The sequence below is a fragment of the Hemiscyllium ocellatum genome, chromosome 6 (assembly GCF_020745735.1).
Source record: "Hemiscyllium ocellatum isolate sHemOce1 chromosome 6, sHemOce1.pat.X.cur, whole genome shotgun sequence".
Taxonomy (NCBI): Eukaryota; Metazoa; Chordata; class Chondrichthyes; order Orectolobiformes; family Hemiscylliidae; genus Hemiscyllium; species Hemiscyllium ocellatum.
The window spans coordinates 98,015,265-98,039,443 of NC_083406.1; the positions used below are offsets into that span (position 1 = coordinate 98,015,265).

The following is a 24,179-nucleotide window of genomic DNA, read 5'->3' on the forward strand; positions in this document are numbered from 1 at the left end:
ATGCTGTTTCAAAAAAAAAGCAGCATTTAGGATCCCTGGTTTTACTGTTAAAGGCATGGAATATAAATCCAGTAAGACAAACCTAAGACCTGATAAGTGATAGAGAGAACTATATCCAGTTCTAGGTGCCACACTTAACATGGATACCAGGACAATATTTACTAGGAGTAATGAAGTTCATTTATATGCTGGAAATAGAGAAGTCCCTTTAAACAGAGGTTCTCAAATTTATGAAAAAATTTGAGAAGAGTAAAAGCAGAAACTAGCTTCACTGGCTGGTATTTGAGAGTGACAATGCAAACATTTTCGTGGTGGTTAAAACAAAGTATTACCTGCCAGACTTAAAGCAACAGAAACATAATTATTTTATACTAAAATAAAGTTATTTATTAATACATTTTAAGTGAGGGGCATCAGATGGGATAACTTTGCAAATAAAAATAATCAGCAACAATAAAACATATCTCTTCCAGTCTTCCAAAAACAAAAGCATGGTTTTACCTCAGATTTGTGGAATGGTAACATTGCAGCCAAAGTAAATGGGTAAGAATCTACCCTGGAACACTTCAAAAACTTTAAATTATCCAAAATATTTATTGCGGAAATGGTTAGCATTTTCTTATTCCCCACATGTACTGCCAGGGCCTAATTTAAAGGCTTTCTATCAAACAAAACTCGTTAGTCATCTCTCTCATGAAGTTTATTAGCTACATGCTCGTAAAGATTTTCCATCGTAGAAGAGGAGGCTTGGTCAGAATCAGGGATAGAGGCTGAATGACTCACTACAATGGTAATGTTAGACTTCCCCCATCAACACACCTGAACAGGAAGTTCTGCGTTACACTGATAGAACTACCAGCACCTCAAGCAAGGTCTTCAACAGTTAAAAGTATCAACCTTCAGACTGCTCCATTAGGGACTAAAACTTTGAATGAGCAATTGCTTTGCTACTACACCCACCCTGTCCCAAAAGGCACAACTTACTCTTGCAAATTGCATTTGAAATGGAATTCAGAAGCAAAAAAGTTAATACTACTCCAAATTATTAACTAAGTTAAATTAAGTAGCCATTTTATGATATTTTGCCCACACCTTTACTTTAATTACTGTTTACAACAAAACATAAATCAAGCCAAGACTATTCCACATAGAATACAAAGCTGATAAATAGTTGGGACATAAAGCAGGGATTCCAGTTTACCTGGCCATTACATAAACTACCTAATTTTCACTTCTTTTGACTTCAATAAGGCACTTATTATGATCAACATCTAACTTAGTAAGCTGAAAATCCAGCAAGTTAACTGACAGAGGGTCACTTTCTCAGAGTATGACAGACAGGAAGTGCGTACTTCGGACACCACACTGCTATACAAATTTCTGTATTGGACTTTTTTTAAAAAACAGGTATCACAAAGTAAAAAGAGTTTGCACAGAAGTTTTCACAACTGACAGCACAACTTCACCTTTACAACCATCGTTGAGGCACTAGCTCTGGACATCTTTAGCAAGGTTGATCATACCTACTAAACTCAACTAAATGATCACAAAGATTTTATGAAGCCACATTGACCATTATATTTAGTTTCAATTTAGTTATTAAATGATCCTGCATCTTAATAAATTTTCCGCAGATGCAAGTAGATTAATTTTGACAAGTTTTACAGAGGGCTCCTCCCCACAAGCCCTAGCGAGTGTTCTCATGTTAGTGTGTAGCTAGTTTGCGGAGCCTATGTCTCTATTCCCAGCAAACACTATCTCCCTTCTCTCCAGAAGCAAAAGTATTCATCACTGCCAGGATTCCTCAGGATTCCCAATGAGTGCCATTGTTCAAGGCCAGCCATGTACCTGGTCAAGCATTGTTATTAGGAGCATCTCTTCACCATGTAATGGCAAGGTAACCTAAAAGGAACACTTCTCAGGGCACACTGGTGATATTAACAAGTCATTGCAAATGCAAGTGCACAGTCGTAAACATATCACTGCTTAATAACCAGGGTATACAGGTTAATGAACTTTAGCAACATCGCAGCTTAGAACCTGTCTAAGAAAGTGCCACTCTTTCCCAAGGCCACACGTAACCCAACATCTCTGTTGTTTATTGCTTAATGTGGGAGAAATCAGATACTGGGAAACCTTCAAAAATGGTTAAAACATTCACTTTTATCCAGCAACAACAAATGCAAAAAAGAAAAGTTGCATTTGCTTCTGGAACAGACAGGGCCTGCTTGAGTTTCAAGCAACTACAAAACAGTCAAGTGAATAATCACTGCACTCATCTGACATCAAACGGAAATGGATATCAACTAAGTCTAGTCTGGCTTGTTGGGCCTGACATTGCAATGTTCTGTCATGCTGAAGGTGTAGCCTGTCCCAGCTCCGAGCTCTTCAGCATCCATCCCCTTCGCTCTTTTTCTGTTCCAGCTGTAAAGAGCACAGAGTACATACTCTGAACTGCAGTGTACTGCAAGTTCGAGCCCTGACCAATCCAAGCATCAGAACCTCAAGTTCAACAGTCCTATCATGAAAGAATGTATCTACCCTCAGCTTCATTCAGGGGAATGTGTGATTGAGTCATCAGTCTCGGTTGCCCTCATCTCTGTCACCATTTGTCAGGTGTCCAGTCATTGATGATTTAGCATACTTCCCCATAGAATGGGACATAGAGAATTCGGAGAAGCGGGGCTCTGGAATGCCCTATATGGACCTTTGACATTGGAACCTTATTTCAGATGATTGCAGCATAGACCATGGTTGGACAAATGTATTAGCAGTGTGGTATTACAGCACTAAGTACAGTATGTTTACTTATAACATGTCACTCATCCCTTCCACCACCACACCCCCATCCCTGATATCGCCCAAGGAGGTCAACAATAGCAACATTGTTTGTGGCCAGGATTTGTATTCCACACTCTTGGATGCATTTTGCATTCTGGGTGTTATGATTACAGATAACTTAAAACTACAATGCAAGCATCTCAATAAGACAACTGCCCTTGAAAGGTCTGACAACATTCACAAATACAGCCCATCTGTTCAGACGGAAAAGAAGAGAAACAGATACCCTGCCCATTTCCAGGTGCAGAGGCAGCCATTACCATTTCTAGTGCACGATTATGATTTGTATGAGAATAGAAAGCAATGCAGGTTACACCTAGAAGAATGAGTTCCAGGCTCAGCCGAGTAGTCAAGGATCTGAACCTTCATATTTCTTTCTTCTTCACATTCCCTGTTGAACCCATCTTTTATACATACCGAGCTTTTATACATTCCTGCACAACTCTGATTTATGACTTCATCTCCTCACATTACTCCAAGTCCTTGTCCTTCAGCTTAGTCATGCCACCATTGTGCGACTCTAATCCATGGCCCAGACCCTCTCATCCTGACTGCCCCAAGCAGCCACTGACCATATCCAATCCTGGAGTGAGATCGGACAACGGCCTTGATTTAATGTCTTGGGACTCACTACTTGAAGGGTGTCTCCCTTGACCAAATTGGAGGCTACTCCCTTCAGACTTTGATACATGGTCATTTGGTTGATGCACTTGCAACATGTTTGCCAGGACACTGTCAGTCCCTCGCGCGGGTGTGAGGTTGATGTAGAAATGATAACACGCAGATTAAAGCAATGCTACCAGTGAACCAAGGCAGACACCTTAAATGACGAAAATGTAAACAACTTGTGCAAGTTTACTAAAAGCTTTCCTGAATAGATGCGCTTATCTTATTATTCTTACACTTCCTTTTAGTTTTGGGCAAGCAAAAGGTCTACACAAAAGCAAACTGATTGGTGAAAATAAAAAGAGAACTGAAACAAAAACAGTGTAAAATAGTCCCTGCAGGTACATTACCATAAATCACCAAACCCTAAATCTAACAAGTTATTTAATTCAGTTCAACATTAGGCTACACTCCCGTTCACCTTGATCACATTTTGTCTATTGGCTGCTTTGGAACTGTAAATGCCTGATAGAGTGGCAACAAGGTCAAAAAATGGCAGAACGTAAATTCTGAAGCTATGTGGTTGGATAACCAATACTGCAAGTTACCACAGTGCAGGCTTAAAATGTTGGACATAATAGTTTCAAATATCATCTGTAAAGATCCAACAAGTATTTACAACATACACAAAATCCTGTACTACCTAATAGGCTTCCTTGATTCACAGTTGAAAATGTGTTGCTGGTTAAAGCACAGCAGGTCAGGCAGCATCCAAGGAATAGGAAATTCGACGTTTCGGGCATAAGCCCTTCATCAGGAATGAGGAGAGGGTGCCAGGCAGGTTAAGATAAAAGGTAGGGAGGAGGGACTTGGGGGAGGGGCGATGGAGATGTGATAGGTGGAAGGAGGTCAAGGTGAGGGTGATAGGCCGGAGTGGGGTGGGGGCGGAGAGGTTAGGAAGAAGATTGCAGGTTAGGAGGGCGGTGCTGAGTTGAGGGAACCGACTGAGACAAGGTGGGGGGAGGGGAAATGAGGAAACTGGAGAAATCTGAGTTCATCCCTAGTGGTTGGAGGGTTCCCAGGCGGAAGATGAGGCGTTCTTCCTCCAACCGTCGTGTTGTTATGTTTTGCCGGTGGAGGAGTCCAAGGACCTGCACGTCCTCGGTGGAGTGGGAGGGAGAGTTGAAGTGTTGAGCCACGGGGTGGTTGGGTTGGTTGGTCCGGGCGTCCCTGAGGTGTTCTCTGAAGCGTTCCGCAAGTAAGCGGCCCGTCTCCCCAATGTAGAGGATGCCACATCGGGTGCAGCGGATGCAATAGATGGTGTGTGTGGAGGTACAGGTGAACTTGTGGCGGATATGGAAGGATCCCTTGGGGCCTTGGAGGGAAGTGAGGGAGGAGGTGTGGGCGCAAGTTTTACATTTCCTGCGGTTGCAGGGGAAGGTGCCGGGAGTGGAGGTTGGGTTGGTGGGGGGTGTGGACCTGACGAGGGAGTCACGAAGAGAGTGGTCTTTGCGGAATGCTGATAGGGGAGGGGAGGGAAATATATCCCTGGTGGTGGGGTCCGTTTGGAGGTGGCGGAAATGACGGCGGATGATACGCTGTATACGGAGGTTGGTGGGGTGGTAGGTGAGAACCAGTGGGGTTCTGTCTTGGTGGCGGTTGGAGGGGTGGGGCTCAAGGGCGGAGAAGCGGGAAGTGGATTCACAACATAAACTGTAAATGAAATGCATATGCAAAGATAAATAGATTTCTCTTCATCCTACAAGCCCCTTTACATGCAAGATTCATTATTTGTGTTTTGTAATATACACATTTCATTTCAAATAATCTTGCCTCCCTTCCACTTAAACCTCCAAAATCTTGCCCCAAAAGACCTTCCACAGTATACGAATGTTGCAATACTATATTACATGCATCAAGTAGTCTAAAGGCTGAACTCAGTTAATCATGCATGGATTCGATTCACAGGTAGGTCAGTAATGGAAGTCTCTGCACTTGTTTTCAAACTTTTCAAGGCTATGAAGAGTAGAAATACAATTCTCGTTCTTGAAGATGTTAAATAGAGAATGAACAGGACTGACTGTGATCACAAGTGAAAAACAACTCCTAAACAGTTTACTATTCAGACTCCAAACAAAAAGCAGACAATTGGATGGGATACTGGTGGCTTGTCAACATGCATGGAAACATATTTCAGTAAAAGTCACTACCTTAAAAGGAGGTGGGGGGAAGAAAGGGGGATAGAAAAGTGTAATTCCCTTTGTAGTCTAATTTTAAAAAGGAAAAGCACACAGTCAAACACACTGTTTCATGCACGAAAAAGGAGAGAGGTATACATTGACTGCTTTTATGAAATTTAATTTTGCCGACTATACACAGTGAAACTACCCACCCTCTTAGAATTAGAGGGGGTCAATTTAGAATGGAAATGAGGAGACATTTCTTCAGCCGGAGAGTGGTGGGCCCGTGGAATTCATTGCAGTGGAAGCCAGGACGTTAAATGTCTTCAAGGCAGAGATTGAAAAATTCTTGATCTCGCAAGGAATTAAGGGCTACGGGTAGAGTGTGGGTAAGTGGAGTTGAAACGCCCGTCAGCCATGACTGAATGGCGGAGTGGACTCGATGGGCCGAGTGACCTTACTTGCATTCCTATGGCTTATGGTCTTACCTCCAAGACTTGCCAACCAGAATAAAGTTGATTGCAGATATTTCGGACATGCTAGTTATAGCTCTGGAGTAGATGAGATGTAAACCTGGACCCTTTGCCTCAGGGGTTAGGGGAATACTAACACTCTACCACAAAGCCCTAAGTGACAAAATACCAGGGAACGCCGAAGTTTTGAACCAATGACCTCTCACATAAATAGGGCTAAATATCCCAAAGCAGGAATCATATCTCAAAACCAATATGGCAGCTGCTCCTTGAAGTTCTAGTTCTTTTAGTCAACCTATTCAGATATGATACACCTCCAAGGCAGGTGGGACTTGAGTCTGGACTTTCTGGATCAGAGACAAGATTACGACAACTGCACACAAGATGAGTTGAACAAGAAAGTGTTGACAGGGTAGTGTTACTTAAAAGTAGTACAAATCCCATTTTACATTTCTCTGATGAAGTCTTCGTCAATAGTTCTAGATCAAAAGGACTTTTGAGCCTTTCCAGAGACTTCAGGAATTTTACAATCTGACACTGTTTGTTAACCCTTATGTTTTAAAAGTCTGAGATTTATTTGCCCTTAACAAATCAACTGTGTTAAAATTTCACCCTTTGACAGATGGTATAAAATATCCCTACCACAGTTCTCAGATTTTCATAAGAAAAACAGATCAAGTATTGCTTTCACCAGTGCCCACTTAAGAGTAACATTAGCACAGGATTAGAGAAACATCAGCCCCTTTACAACAGTAGACTGCAGTGGCAGATTACCTACGCTGTGACTGCGAAATTATCCATACCACAACACTTTACGTAACATGAGCTATTTGCAACATTTTCTCATTTAGAGTGCAAGCTCATTTTTTTTCCTTTTTGAGGGGTGACGCAGAAGATTCCACTAACACTCGGTTAGATACGAAAAATTTTGATATAAAAGGACTCGGGTATTTAACATGGCCCATAAAGTGAGTTATACAGCTAAACCACAATGGTTACCCCAAGCCCAACAGTTATTATAGCACAGTAATCACCACAGAATTCTCATGACATTAATATTTATGAAAATTATCTTTGGAAATTCCTGTGGTATGCCAATAGTTGTAACAGATCACTGCGTTGTTATTCTAATCAAGTAATAAATGCATACTCCATTTGTGGTCAAGCTGTGGCGAAATTGGATCTTTTGTCTCTAAATCAGAAGGCTGTGGAGTCAAGTCTCACTTCAGAATTTGAGACAAAAATCTAGATTGACACTCCTATGCAGTACTGAGAGGTTGCTACATTGCCATAGATACTTCTTTCAGGAGGCATAAAGCCAATGTCCTTTCAGCAGGAGCAAAAGATGCTGCAGCACTATTTTGTTGTGATCTATATTTATTGCTCAATCACCACCACAAATAAAGATTATCTAGCTTTCAGCACAGTGCTGTTTGTATTTAATATGCACAAACTAATTGCCACATTTCCTCTATTGCAACAGTCACTACACTTTAAAAATGTTGCTGGTTGTAAAGCAATATGACAATAGTCAAGAAAAGAGATATACAAATGCAAGTTCTGTTTTTTTATTTAACCCATTCAAATAACTTCTACAATATAATAATTGCAAATGTAATCATTTCCCAAAATTATTTTTAATTGCAAAGCACATTTGGATCACATGTGTAAAATGTGATTTATTTTGTGATTGACTAAAACACTTATAATTCCGACGCTACAGAGAGAGGCTGAACAGGCAGGGACTGTTTTCCCTGGAGCGTCAGAGGCTGAGGGGTGACCTTATAGAGGTTTACAAAATCATGAGGGGCATGGATAAGATAAATAGACAAGGAATTTTTCCCCCTGGGGATTCAGAAATAGAGCACATAGGTTTAGGATGAGAGGGGAAAAATTTAAAAGGGACCTAAGGGACAACATTTTCATGCAGAAGTTGATGCATGTATGGAATGAGCTGCCAGAGGAAGTGCTGGAGGCTGGTACAATTACAACATTTAAAAGGCATTTGGATGGGTATATGAATAGGAAGGGTTTAGAGGGATATGAGCCAAGCACTGGCAAATGGGAATAGATTAGGTTAGGATATCTGGTCAGTATTGATGAGTTGGACCAAAGCATCTGTTTTATTGATGTACACCTCTATGACTCTATGAACAAGATCACTCAGCATGGTGCATACAGCAGAGTGTCTTTTTTTTTCCCCAGAGTCTATTAATAATGCCAAAGGTACAGGTCACTATTTGGAAGTAGTCATAAATGGGAAAATCCAATGAGGCACCAACAAGGGATAGAACAGAATTGCAGTGTCCAAATAAGAAATCTATATCAGAAAGTAAATTTACTAAAAATCCTCAAAATCTTGACTTAAAGTTATCAGTCCATATTTCTTGGTAGTGGGCCAATCCCGACGAGGAGATATGGTAAATTGAGCAAAAAAAAACAAATCTACAAAGCACAGTTTAGAAATACAAACAATGTCCCTGAAACGGCACAAAGAAAAATTGTTCCCATTTGAAAACTGTTCCACTCAGTTGTGACAAAGTTGTGTGTGGACCTACTTTTTCTTAAGTTCAATGATGCTATAGTTAGATGTGTCTTACTCCAAAGGTGAGCTGCATTGGTGAATGAAGAAAAGATATTTATGTTTGCACTGCTGTGTTGGAGTACAATTCCACCTCTTTTCCCCCCACATTTATGGAAATGCTCAAGTATTAGGACAGGTTTCCTGAGCAAATTAGGAACAGTTTCGCAGGGGATCTGTACAATGAATGGTCAGTTTGCTGCATTTTGGAAAACCACACTAAAATTACAGGAATCATTCAAAATCATTTCCGTTATGCCAAAACATGGAACTTCAGAACAATATTGTCATGGGCAGTGAGACCAAACTTTTAAAGTTTTTGTGACTGAGAAAGAGGGTGCCAAAGACATTATTATAATACAATGCACAATACCATTTGATTTAGATAATAAAAATTAGGGAAGAAACACAAAAGGAATAACAAAGATATCGGACCCACATCTGGAACCCACCATTTCTTTCTTTCTATATATATACCTGAATATGATTGAAGAACAGCCTTCAGATCTCCATTTCAGAATAAGGGTGGAACTTCAGGTACAAGTTAAGGTAACCATATCATGCAACATGTATGGATTCTTTTCAAGCTATTGCAGGGAACAGCTGCATCATCTGGCAATTTACAGTGCACGTTACCAGATGAAAAACACTATGTTTGCAACTTCAACACTGTCCCCCATGACAAGAAGGCATCAGCTGGGCAGAGTGCAAAACTTTCATCAGATGGTAGGATTCCCTCAACGACAAGTCACTGAAAATGGCATCCAAGTGAACTACAGAGCTCCTCCCAACAATCATATGGTCTACATGTCCTGGAAGAGTGTGTATTTAATTAATATTTAGGAGCAGTCTCACCACAGAAAAACTGTGCATGTTGATGACATTTAATATGTAGCAATGCAAATTGTTTGTGGTTTCTGAAGAGGAATATAACACTCAAGAGTTTGCTCTCAGGATAACAGGACAGATCGCTCCACCTTTGCTGGCTCCACTGACAAATTCTATAAAACAATGGAGTACGTCTGCCTTGACATTTTATGTTCTTGCTTCTCAGATACCATCTCTGGCACAAAAATGAATTATCACTCACAATTGGCAATGGTTGTAATAAAGAAATCTGTGAAAATTGTGCTATGCCTGATGGGTCCAATAAAAAAAATACAGCAAAAGTCAAAGAATACTGTACTCTCAGCTTTTCACTTTCACACCAGGAAACTTGCAGTTATGTATAAAAGGTTCTGGGTTACAAGGTGACAGCTTTGAATTGTATGGCACCATCCAAAATGTGTTGCATACATAATTACGGGGAAAATCATCCGTGTGTCCATACTTGCAGAAGGATTAGTGTGCAAAGTAATTTTGCCTGGATGTACACATAGCAGATGGATTCTAATGTCCATCAGTGCAAAATACCACTTTGACCAGAGAGCGAGCGAGCGCGAGAGAGAGAGACATGGCAGGCGTTTTCACTTAATAAAAAGGGAGCGGTCGAAGTTAATCACCTGGCAGCAGCAAAACCTCTCCCAATTAAGTGAGTGGTTGAAAGGGGCTGACGCACAATTACCTGTTGCTGGCAATACAATGTCAATTCCTCATTAATGAGCCAATTGACATCCATTGTCTCTTAGTCAACTGCAGTTAGGGATTAAGGTGAGGTTTAAAACGGGGATTGAATGCATTTGTCTGCTTTGAAGGACTCACTGGGTCTGCCAGTGGTCACTTGGGAAGTGACTCTTTGGGCACAGAACAGCTATCAGAGACATGGCATTAGCTAGAGGAGATCACCATTGTGCAGCAGGATAAGAGGGGAGGAAACAAAGTGGGAACTGCTTAACATGTCATTGCTGGCTGTTATTTTCATCTTGACAAAAAGGTTTCAAAACCATCCCTACCCTCATCCTCAGCAACAGATGTCCCAATGACAATCTTCATTTTAGTCTCCTCACCACAGGGTAAAGGGCATGCAGGGAAGCTTCTGGTTAGCTACATGGTGGCTGCCAACCCAAAGAGATGGACAATTGTTTTGTTGAGTGAATTAAACTCTGCTTGCATGATATGACTGTCATGGTTAAAGAGCAAGCATTGTGAGTTACTTGTGAAGTGCAGCAGCACGATAAACTTTATCACATGTATAGCTAGCTGCCTTGACTTATAACTGATTATTGAGAGGGTGGATGTGAGGTGATTTAAGCAATGCCTAAACAGTTGGTAATGAATGACATTTGAAGATGTATTCACCATCCTTGTCAATCCAGTGAGGTCAAATATTCTAGTATTGCAAGTAAGTAGTTGAGTTTCAATCCCTGGCAATGACCTTCAAAGCCATCTGTTCCCACTTTCATTTGTGTATATCTGGATTACTTCTTGGTCTCTTGCAAGTATAGAATACCTGTCCTCCTTTACAACTCTTCTACCAAAGTTCCCATAGCAATGTCCAAAAGTACTGGAGATGGCTCCCTCCCATGTTATTCCCTTCATCACTCTTTGTTAAGTCTGACACACCTCCTGCACAACTGCCAGCACCTGTTCCAGCCTCAGTATACCTCTTGTTTCAGAAGTGCTGGTTAGCTTTAACTGGTGTTAGTAAGATTGGAATTGGAGTCTCCTGATGACATATATAAGCAACAAAGGTCACAATTAGCCCTGGCTGCACAAAATAAGCATTCAAATGGAGTGGGCAGCACAAAGTTGGCATGCTTCCAGCATAACACATTGCATGCAGGTTAATCACACATTGAGATCTCTGCTCCTTTTTTTTTAAAAAGAAAGTGATCAGTATTTGTACTTGACCAATCTTAACAGAAAAATCTGTGTAAATGTCCTTGAACTAGCTGCTCTGTGCCAAACTTCAGCTTTAACGATTGTACACACAGGCTTCCTTAGCCTGTTCCTCTTCTCCAATGTTATCTTCTTTCAATTTGTATAACAGAGTCATAGAGTTGTACAGCATGGAAACAGACCCTTCAGTCTAGCCCGTCCGTGCCGACCAAATATCCCAAACCAACGCAACCCCACCTGCCAGCACCTGGCCCATATCCCTCCAAACCCTTCCTATTCATATACCCATCCAAATGCCTCTTAAATGTTGCAATTGTACCAGCCTCCTCCACTTCTTCTGGCAGCTCATTCCATACACATACCACCCTTTGTGTGAAAAAGTTGCCCCTTAGGTCTCTTTTATATCTTTCCCCTCTCACCCTAAACCTATGCCAATTTGCTTTTCATCCATTTAAATATTTTGATTTATAGTCACTTTTGTGGCAAGACGAGGAAACATTGGAAGCCAATTACACACAAAATCCAACCAAAGAAAAAAGGAGGCAAATAACTGCATAATTGGTTTAGAGAGACACTAGTTGAAGGATCATTGCTGGTCAGAAAAACAGGACACATGCATTCTCTTCTACAAACAATGTCACAGTATCTATTTACATATAGATGTTAGGAGTAAGAAGGCCAGTTATCTGAATAACAGCATCTCTGACAATATAGCACATTCAAAAAGCTCCAAAACGTCAAACTAGCTTATGGTTTCAAGACTCGAGTGGATACTGAACCTACAAAAAGGCAGCATTTAAACCAGTTCACGTCATCAACATTGACTGGCAAAACTGGAGTTAAACAAAACCAAAAGGGAAAACTCTCTGCTGGTTGGAGTCATGCCTCACACAAAAAGGAAAATGGTGATTGTTGGACGTAAATAAACTCTGTCACAGGAGGATATCACTGCAGGAGTGCCTCAGGGTAGCATCCTAGGCTCAACCATCTTCATCGCTACTTCATCAACAGGGCTCATTCTAATTCTTTTCTTCTGCAGGGAGATCCAAAGTCCAAGCAGGATAGTGGCTTCCAGACTGAAAGTCTGCAAGAGCATGTAAATCACCATGAGCAGAACTTCGAGGGAACATTTTTCAATCAATGATCTGCCTTTTAATCAGAAGGTCAGAGGTACTTGTGTTCTCTGTTGGGTGCACACCATTCAGCACTAGTCACAACTTTTCAGATATTAAAGGAGTCCATGCCTAAATACACCCATAGGCAATTTCTAGACTTGAGCTTAGAAGTGGCATGTAATATTCATGTCACACAAGTGATCATTTCCAACAAGAGAGAATCCAATCATTCCCTGATTCAACCAGTGTTGATTCCTCCACTATATACATCCTGAGGGTTACCACTGACCAGAAGCTGAACAGGAGCACCAGATAAAATGCTGTAGCTATAACAGCAGGTCAGACACTGAGAATTCTATAGAGAGTAACTCACCTCCTGACTCCTTAAAGCCTGTCCATCATTTATAAGGCATGTCCTGAGTGTGATGGAACACAAGATGGATGGATGAGTGCAGCTTCAACAACACAAGACACTCGACACATCCAGGACAAAGGATCCTGCTTGACTGGTGAAGGCTTTCAGATGACATGCCATTCACACCTTCTAACACAAATGTACAGTAACAGCAATGTGTACTATCAATAAGGCTCCTTAAACAGCATCTGCCAAACCCATGATCTCTATCACCCAGAAAACAATGGTGGCAGACACATAGAAATAACACTACCTGCATGTTTCCCTCTAAACCACACACCATCTCGACTTGGAACTTGCACTGGGACAAGAACTTGGAACTCCCTCACTAATAGCGCTGTAGGTGTACCTACACCACATGAACTACAACAGTTCAAAAAAAAGGTAACTTGCCACTGCTTTCTCAATGGCAATTAGGGAAAGATAATAATGATGAAAAGAAAATTTCTATTATGAAGATAAGATTTTGAGCACCGAATCAAAGTTAATAAGTGTTGACACTCATATGTATCATTATTCTTTTCATAGTCATTTAGAATCTATACATTTTTCTTCACAAAGATTATGAGACAGTTATCCCACACTAACCTAATTAAGTTGATAACAGTAATCTAACTCAAGACTGGTTGTGAGGAGTGAGAATTCTAGAGTTGAAACAGAAGCTACAGTTGGAACGTGGGAAGTACACAGATCTTTATCATGTGAACACAAGAACTGAAAGTATGATTTGAATTAATCAACCTCCCATGCATGGTAAAAGATGAGCCAGTTGTTAGTGAGTAGGTATGGTACTTTGCTGAGTTTGAGTGGGTGGAGCCAGCTCAAATCAGATAACCTCACCTGGTTTCAGGCGAAAAAGAAAAGAAACACATGTGAAACCAGCATTAATCCTGAAGTTTCAAATTTTGGACAAGTCAATCCAACCCAAAATTATTTTCAAATTAAACCTAGTTTGAGTAAAATGTCCAAGCTGAAAGATTTTGATTATTAATGATGTGATAATGATATATACCAGATCACATCAATGTTAAAAGTCTATAATTAAAATGCAATTTATTCAACATGCTTTTGCAAGCCAAACCTACAAACTGAAGAGTCACTGAATTAGCAGCATGCATATCACCACTTAATTCCAATTATAGCTGTCAACTGTGTAGACATTGGATCATCCAGAACCACAGGGAGCTGTCAGACTGCAGGCTACTATCACTATATTTGTTAACCAATTTTGTGTTATGTCTAAGCAATTAAAAATAGCAAGTGATTACTTTCCACTTAAACCAGAGCCTGAAATAAGTTTGATATCTTTAGTGACATTTATATCTTCCTGATTGGTACTGCACTTGAATTTCCCCAGGAGAAAGAAACAACTTGCCTGGCTTATGAAGGGAGAAATGAAAAGAACAAAGGAAAATAATTTGCAGAAGAGAAAAACCAGTTTCTCCACAAATGATTCAAGTTCACACGTCAACAGATATGTCGCATTATTGCCTGGATAGGCCTCTAATCCTGTCTCAAGATAATATGCATGTAGGGTTGAGGGAAATTCACTGAAGGCAGTGTTGAGAAGCAAAGTGCCCACCCCCCCCCCCCCCCCCCCCATAACACTAAACAGTTAATAATCGGAATAAGACTAAAACCACAATTACTTGAGTAACTGAACTATTGAACAATCAGTTTGGGCGAGACAAGATACTTTCATGCTCATTTAAACCACTGAAACTGAAAGATGTAGGTACAATGACTCATTGCAGTTAACACTCTTCCTCCTGCCTTCATGAACTGCTGCTAAGACAGTCTAAGGCATCTCATTTTGCCACATGATTGACAACACAAATTTGGATTTTTTTCATCTCCCCATCTTTTCTATGTACTATATATTTAGGAAGATTTACTGAACATTATTACTATGTAATTGTAAAGTCTAATAATTTTATGCAGGAAAAGTTTTGGTTCTTCTGGCCCTTTTTTCAGTATTCCCTTGTTGCACCTTTTAGTCCTGTATATTACTGCTGATTTATTGATAAGGTCACTAAGCATACTCTAGCAGAACTAAAATATCACCAACTTTAATGTACGGTGATGTAATAGCAAATTTTTAATAACACTTTTGATGACCAACAGGCCCAACATTGCTACCAGTGACATCATTCAGTACTATGGTATACTTGCCAGATACAAAGAAAAGTAGGTGTGCTGACATACCTTCCCTTAACAACACAAAAAAATTGTTTAGGTAGTTTACTTGTCCTAAATTTATCAGTAGGTAACACCATTACTAGACAGACTGAAGCAAGCATCACAACAAACCATTTTAGACAGAGTAAATGCAATCATAAGACCATATTTGTACACAAAACACTGTATTGTTGCTGTTTGCAATCAAGTTTCCAAGGGTGATATTCCAAACTGGATCAACATAGTCCATCAGTTAAAAAACTGATATTTCCCCTCCCTGTGGGGATAGGTTTTTAAATGTTTAAGTATTAAAAATTTGTGTCAGAACATACTTAACATATTAGCTAATGAGTATGCTCATACCACAATGGTGGAAACTAGGATTAGTTGCATTGCTTCATGAAAAAAAAAGTATAAAATATTTATACTTAAGGTTATTTTAAGTTTGGACATTTTGAGCTGGATTTAAGAGTGGATTAATCAAAGTACACCAAGAAGGGGAAAGAAGGGGAAATGCTAGCACCTGTTCATGTGATGGAAAAAGTCAGACAGTTCCATATTTTACAGTACTGCTGCTATAATGCAGCTTATATTTATAAATTGGGTTTGAATCAAATGTTTATGCTTGAATAATGTGCTGGAATATAACTGCTTTCAGTTGGCAATTTCCATTTCCTCATTTGCAACTATATCATTCTCATGAATTGCTGGAAAATAATGGACAAGTTCAAAAGTATATACAGCTTTACAAAAGACAGGTAAACTATTTTACAAAGACAAGTATATTTTACAATTAGTCACTATTATAGGTTAATTCCCCTCACTTACTAACCATTTACCACTCAATCAGTAGTCAGATTTATAGAGAAGTGAGTCATGGACTATGGGGTTGGAAGGGAGGGTGAAAAAGTGGGATTGAAACCACAACTAGTTCAGCCATGACTTCATTGAAAGATAGGGCTGGCTAGTCGGGCTGAAAGGCCCAATTTTGCTCCTAAACACTGTATTCCTAAATTCTATTTTGTCTCTTTTTTTTGTATGATATGAATCCTTGTCAAACAGTCAGCACATAGAACAAGATTCCGGTGCCAAAAAGGCAGAACTGAAGAAAAAAAACATTGTACAATAGTACATTAATCTGGACTAGAGGTGTGTCATTTTCAGCACCTCTATCAAGAGGTCATTGAGTATTAATCCAGTTGACATTGGTGCATTTGTTCTGATGACTTCAATGCCACAGCAACGATTATTGAATGTAATCAGTACTACTCCATCATATTTAAAATATTAAGTTATTTTTAATAAGCGACATTCACAGGTGCAATTTAAATTCAGCTGGAGCCACCCAACGCCTGTCAGGCTCCAAAACAAATGACTAAGGAAGGGGATATTTCGATATTAAAAAAAGTTCCATGCATCAAAAGGTTCGTCATTATTACAGTTTACAAAACAGGTAATTCCCACCTTTATGACTTAATTTATATTCCAAACTGGCAGTAACGTAAACATTGAACAGTTCAAATGGGTTCAAATGAGTCAATTCTGAAAAATGTGTTATTTTCCAATCTATAAGGAAATGCATCACCGCTTATTGTGGCTGTTTTGCCGGAAGATGTAAAAATAACGAACCGTTCCGCTAGCTGGTGCTGTTTTTTTCGCTCAACAAAAGAGTATAGCACAATTCATTTGATAGAAACGTCAAATCCATTTCCATTCTGATATCAAAAACAACGCTGCGCCACAAAAAAAATAGAAAATACAAACTACAAAAACACATGAAACTGTTCCAAGTTGTTGCAAGTCACGAGAGAAAGCGGAAAGCCGACAAAGGAACAGCTCACAATCTGACTCGGAGTCTTTCTTATTTATCTGAGCCGTTTTCCTCAACTGTGTTTGTGTCCCCAAAACAACGGTTGCCCCTTCTCCAAAAACATGTGGAAAAGTACATAAGCAGCGTCAGCTTAGTTTCCCGACGAAAGGGAGGGGGAGGTTGGTGGAGAAGATAGGGAGGAGGTTACAATTACAACTCGTCGAGATCTTTGCGTAACTTTGTTTCTGTCAATGAGTCACTCTCTCTCTCTCTGCCTGTCAGTGGATTGATACATCATTCCCTGAAACATCAAGCTTGCCTTCCCTGAATGATCGGCAGAGGGTCCATCCAATCGTAGCCAGAGAAGCCCTTGGAAGAGCCACTCTTTGACACATCCAACCCAATCACGTCAGGACAAGGGCGGGACCAAGCAAGAGCAGCAGGTTAGGGTGTGGGGGCGTGATCGACGGACGCGTGCGATCCTGACTGAAACAATAACATTCAGGGACAGACTGGCAGATGCGCCCGGCCGACTGCACGCGTGATTCATCCGACAACTATGATCCTATTGTACTGACATGACAAAATAACTAACGCAGAGAACACGACAGAAAGAAAGGCAGAGAAAGGCCCCAAATCCAGCCAGACAAAAATCAGGACTGCAAGAGTGTTTCCGCTTAAAAACTTTAAAAAGAGAAATGATGCGCCGTTTGAATACTGCGATACTCTGCGAACAAATGTCCGCCCCAAGATCCAGAGTCCACGGACAGACATCTTATAAAGTGCATCAAGAGATGTGCAAACCGCATCACAGATTTCAATGTGAACACGGGGGCGGGGGTGTTATTTAAATACAAGCCAACCAATTGCATTTTTGAACCGGACGTACACAGTTTGGTATTTTGGCAATACTTTTGAAGTCTTTAGTTGCGCACATGTTTAAACCCCCAAGCTCGGACTTCCTTAGTTAGCCCCAATTTTTTTTTTAAAAAGTACCATGCTACAGATTTCCGTTAATTTGTCTTGCTCTTCAGAAATGTTGGCTAACGTCTGTCTTACCAGCAATTTCAAATTCTGTTTTCACAGAAAAAAGGTTAAGAGTTATACAAATGTACAGCACGGAAACAGACCCTTCGGTCCAACTCGTCCATGCCGATTAGTTATTCTAACCTAATCTAGTCCAGTTTGCCAGCTCTTGGCCCAGACTCTTCTGAACCCTTCCTATTCGTATACCCATCCAGCAGCCTTATAAATGTGGTAAATGTTGTTAAAGCAATGCTACCTTTTGTTGTATATACTATATTGCCTTACTGGTCTGGGTTGAATCAATAATGTAATGTAGTGCATGAGAAAACCGAGAGAGCTGCTCAACAGTTAACATTTACTCCGAAGATTTCCGTCATTCTCTTCCTCACTAGTATCTTCCGTCCCCACCCATTCGAAAGAAAAACTAATTGCTCACCATACAGAATATCTACCACGAACCTACCTAATGGCACAAAAAGTGTTTTATTTGGTTTGGGAAACTTGGGACGTACGTCAGGCGATATCGATTTATTTACACGTCACTTGTTTGCCAAGGCTATGCAAGTTGTGACAATAATGTAAAATCTAAACTAAAAGGCAGCGCGAGTTCATCGGGACAGCATTTCCGGACTTTCTAACAGTGATTTGTTTTTGAAGTTGTGGAAGATGCTGTCCGTTTTCTTTTCTTACATGTGGAAATCCATCGTGAAGTAGTGTTTGTGTGAGAGCAGCTGATCTCACCTCTTACCTAATGGACAATTTCTTGGTAACTAGACCGACTGGACCCGTTTTGGTCACACGTGTGATTTTCCACTGAACACAATATTATCCCACTCTCCAAAACAGGTGGGAAAATATGATTTTTTTAAAAAAGTCACCCTTTATCTCTGCGGAGTGTACGACATATGATTAGCAGTAAATCATTTTTAAAAAAAGGTGCAGTGTTTGTTTTACAGCTATATCTTGCAGTCCTGAAAGCGGAATATTTAAAGTGTCAGATCTTTGCAAGAGTCATTCCTATCATTCCCATCAGACTTCCTTCCTGCTGGACAACAATTGGCGCTAAGTGGATTCGGAAAGTAGAATAACCTTACAATATGCACAATTGGGAATACCGATATTTTTTCACCAAAACTTCTGTTTCTAAATGAAAATTGAATTGGTTGTATTGAATATGTATTCACATAGTACAAAGTTTAAAAGATTTTAAAACTAAAACTAAATATTATTTTGAACCCACCTTCCATCCAGCAGAGCTGTTGCTGTCTCCTTTATCCTTGAAGTAAGGGACGCTCCTGACCATCCAGTCGTAGATTTGGGACAGGGTCAGCCTCTTCTCCGGGGAGCTCTCGATAGCTTTGGTGATGAGATCGGCGTATGACAGGTTCCCCCAAGCATTTCTCCGAGAAGAGCTACTCTTTCTCTGGGCTGCAGAAGCGGCTCCGGCCGAGGGGACTTGCTGCTGCTGCTGCTGTTGGTGCTGATGTTGATGGTGACAGCCATCCTGTTGCTGTTGCTGCTGCTGCTGGCACTGGAAGTCACCGCAGCACTCGAGTCCGAGAACAGCGGGCTTCTGCTCAAAGTCCTCGTCCTGCTCCTCCAGCACCAGAGCCGGCGACACCGAAGCGCTCACCCGGCCGGCCCCTTCCGGGGTCAGGTTGAACTCGCTCTGCCCTTCTTGCTTCACCGAAGCCGGGGACGAAGCGCAGCTGAAATCCGGCCGGGGTAAGGGCCAGGTGCAGGAACGGGGCCGGGATTGCGGCTCGAAATCGGGGTCGATCTCTACGACCTGTTGAAGCGGCGGTGCCTCGGCCATGACTGGAGTTTTGAAGTTTGTTTTCCTCCCTCTCTGCCTGTCCGCCTATTCCCCCCCCCACCCGCCCTCCCCTTTCCCTTCTCGGCTTTAAATGCAACTCGCGAGGAGTAAAGAAAAACTTTCTGGGAGGGGGAAAAAAAAGTTACTTCGTCACTTGAGGCACCAAGAAGAAAAAATAATGTCCCTTCTGATATAAAAAAAACTCCAACAAAAAAACGATTTCCAACAAGAGCAGAAAACAAGAACACGTTGACAAAACACTAATAACAATAATAATGCTCAGAGACCTTCATGACCCTGTCGTACCATTTGTCCTACTTTCCTCTCTCTGTACAGACAAGCGCTGTATTGTACTCTGGGCCGAGCCGCCTAACCTGATGGCTCTGCGTGACAAAGGGAGGGGGCGGAGACAGCTTGATGGGCAGCTGCATGCTCCAATCGACATCGGACTCCGCGTAGAAGCCGGGGACCTCCGGCCAATGAGACCCCGGGAAAGGGCCGAATCCTTCCCCGCCCCTTTCTTTCCTCTCTCTCTCTCCCCTGCCCCATACACTGTCTTGCGCCCCCCCGCTCCAATTCAAGTTAGGTTGATGAGGCGGAGCTCATCAAAGTCCGCCCACCACCAACATGAGTAAACACATGGCGGGGAGCTTACTCACACATAAAAACAAACACGTACAGAGACACACAGCCATTTTGACAGTCTGACAGTGGACTTTTATCTAACCCCAAAAAAATACAAAAATCCCCCAGTTCACAGAAAGGAGGGCAGGCTCGGAGGGCCGCAGAGGTTTGAAATCATGGGAACGTGTTGGCTCCCGACGCAAAGCTGGCGTTGCAAAATCCGAAAGGATGGCACTGTTTATTCAAGTCATGAAAATTAAAGCCGACAGTTGTACACTCAGCCTAATTCGATTTGCGGGGCAGCCTTTGAAGCTCTGCAAACCTGAGTGTGACAGTGATTTTGAGAAAGTGCGTGAGAGTGCTCGAGACTGCACACCCTGTTCTCCTGCAGACCTGTTGTATTTCTGGAACAGTGGTTAACCAATGTCAAATATTGACAGATTTCTAACCCCCCCAACTTCCAAAAAAATCTGAGTCACTTCCACGCCGACAAATGGACCAGACACTCGGCTTCAGTACTGAAATTAGTTCAATCTGGAGTTTGTTTACTTCGAGTATATTCTGCATTTTGCGGATTAGAACTGAATCCCTGAGTTCAACCTGAGTTCACTCTAATTTTGTCACCCGTATCAATACGGTCTGAGCTCCGCCCCCGAGGTTACCTGTTGGAAGGAAAGGCTGTTAGATTTAAAGTAGAAAGATTTGGACGAAATGAGTAACATTATGGCGATTTTTAAAAAAATAAATAATAACTTCACAACGATTTTGCACTTCAAAGAAGGTTGGAACAGCCACAAAAGATGTAATCAGTTTGCATATTTTGGCATCGTTTCGAAGCTAAATCTAAAGGAAGGCGTTGAAATTTGACACGATTCATGCTTTAAATGCTGTGGTTTTATCTAGAAGAAAATATTTTCTAGATAGGAACTACCATGTCGGTCTATTGCATATTTTCTTCCGTTAACAGCACGTCAACCAAACGATTCCACACCTAAAGCACTCCGAGAACAATGTTTTTAATCTGTGTTTGGGACCTGTGTCTTCACCTATTAACAAGCCATTACACCGCAACTTCCCTGAAAACAAAGCAACGCGACAGGTTACATCTACAGTACCAAGCTAACATCTACAGTACTCAAACAAGGTTACCCTACCTGAAATTAAAATATATTTTCAAAGGATATTCATTCCAGAGGATTAGTCAAAGCAGCTAAAACATTTTACCAACTCAATCAGCACACGGGCCTAATCTGACATTTCCAACATAGTATGTACATAAGTGATGTTAAACATTTTCAAAAATGTATTTAAATAAGCAAATGTTCTAATTAAAGTACTAACTTGGATGGAAAATTGGTTGGCTGGCAGGAAACAAAGAGTAGTGATAAACGGCTCCCTTTCGGAATGGCAGGCGGTGACCAGTGGGGTACCGCAGGATCAGCTGAGACCACCGCTTTTTACAATATATATTAATGATATTGAAGATGGTATTGATTGTAACATTAGCAAATTTGCTGATACAAAGCTGGGTGACAGGGTGAAATGTGAGGAGGATGTTAGGAGAATACAGGGTGACCTGACAGGTTAGGTGATGGACAGATGCATGACAGATGCAGTTTAATGTGGATAAATGTATGGTTATCCACTTTGGTGGCAAAAACAGGAAGGCAGACTCCTACCTAAATGGAGTCAAGTTAGGTAAAGGGGCAGTACAAAGAGATCTGGGTGTTCTTGTACACCAGTCAATGAAGGCAAACATGCAGCTGTAGCAGGTAGTGAAGAAAGCTAATAGCATACTGGCCTTCATAACAAGAGGGACTGAGTATAGAAGCAAAGAGGTTCTTCTGCAGCTGTACAGGGCCCTGGTGAGACCGCACCTGGAATATTGTGTGCAGTTCTGGTCTCCAAATTTAAGGAAAGACATTCTAGCTATTGATGGAGTGCAGCATAGGTTCACGAGGTCAATTCCTGGAATGGCGGGACTATCTTATGTTGAAAGATTGGAGCGACTGGGCTTGTATATCCTTGAGTTTAGAAGACTGAGAGGGGATCTGATTGAGACGTATAAGATTATTAAAGGATTGGACACTCTGGAGGCAGGAAACATGTTTTCGCTGATAGGTGAGTCCCGAACCAGAGGACACAGCTTAAAAATGAGGGGTAGGCCGTTTAGGACAGAGATGAGGAGAAACTTCTTCACCCAGAGAGTGGTAGGTGTGTGGAATGCTCTGCCCCAGAGGGCAGTGGAGGCCCAGTCTCTGGATTCATTTAAGAAAGAGTTGGATAGAGCTCTCAAGGATGGTGGAATCAAAGGTTATGGAGATAAGGCAGGAACAGGATACTGATTGAGGATGATCAGCTATGATCATAATGAATGGTGGTGCAGGCTCGAAGGGCAGAAGGGCCTACTCCTGCACCCATTGTCTATTGTTTATTGTCTAAATGCAGAAATAATGCACTGGAGTATGGTGGTTGCTACAAAGAGAAAGAATTCATGGGAACATTATCATCAATTTGGGTCACCTTCATTTAGCACCAGATATTGGATTAATGACTAGTGTAGCTGATGCATTTTCACTGACAGATTAATAAGGTTGATGATAGTAAAAGTTTATTACAAAAATCAATAATTTAATATTTGGCCATGACATAACATTTAGTACATAAGCTATTGCCATATGATTGTTTAAAGCTGCGAATCACAGACCATTATTTAAAACATTACCTTTCAAAAGGCCATCATATTATTTATTGTAAAATTAATACTTGCCAATATTTTTGCAATTAACAATTGTTCTTGGTGTTACTTGCATTTCCCTAACTGTTCTGTCTCTCTGCAACATAAACACAGTTAAAACTAATTTTGTCATCTAATCGTTTTCTCTCAATGTTCTTCTTTCTTTTCTGCAGAATGTGACTCTTCCACAGGTGTTAGTGATGCTTTAGTATCTTGACTATTCTTCATATATATTCTAGACATTGAATGTTCATAAGTTGTTCCGCCTTGATGGCCTCCATAACGTCCACATACATATGTTTTCCAGTAACAACCAGTGAATTACTGAACATCATCTCTCCTACAGACAATTATAGTGTGACAACCGCTAATATCGACTTTCCCCTCCTGCAACCTCACCTCATACTGCAGTTCCAGCAGAGATCAACTAAAGCCAAGAATTGGGATCATAATACTTATAAAGTGGAGATAAAATTATAATTTCCTTTGTGAACATAAACATTTATAATATGAACCTGTGCAACACCATTCTTCCTAGTCCATACTTCGTTTTTCCTAGTTCATTTATAAACTGGAATTGTCACCAATCACATCCCATGTTAATTTCACTCTTGTTCTCTAGCAATCTGCCTAACTGGAGTACCTGAGACCCAGTAAAAGTGATACAATAAGTCATTTGTCCACAGTCAAGTTAACGCTACATGCTTTAAAACTGCACAGAGTTCCAGGTTTTCACTCATAAAAATGAATATTTGTGATGGACTGACCTACAGTGACCAAGACACTCATCTTTCACCTTCAGGACTTGTATTGAAATTTAGCCCAGATTGTTCCTATGTGCACCATCTCATTTACTAGACAAAAGTGAGATTGAATAGTTTCAATTGAGATTTTAGCCAGATGGGCCCCAGTATAAAGTTTCTAACTACCATTGAATAGCTAGAGTGAAAATTGGACAAACATTACTTTGATGCACTAAAGTATGCACTTGGGGCTGAG

The 24,179-nt window shown here is 40.9% G+C and overlaps 1 protein-coding gene across 1 annotated transcript in view; it reads right to left on the reverse strand.

The window, feature by feature from the left end:
• foxo1a (forkhead box O1 a) overlaps positions 1-19,856 on the reverse strand; it is an 87,125-nt gene extending 67,269 nt beyond the window's left edge. The window contains exon 1 of the mRNA XM_060826176.1: positions 19,244-19,856. Coding sequence (XP_060682159.1) covers positions 19,244-19,819 — 576 coding nt within the window. The 5' untranslated portion in view covers positions 19,820-19,856. The remainder of the gene's footprint in view (positions 1-19,243) is intronic.
• Between the last annotated feature and the right edge of the window lie 4,323 nt (positions 19,857-24,179).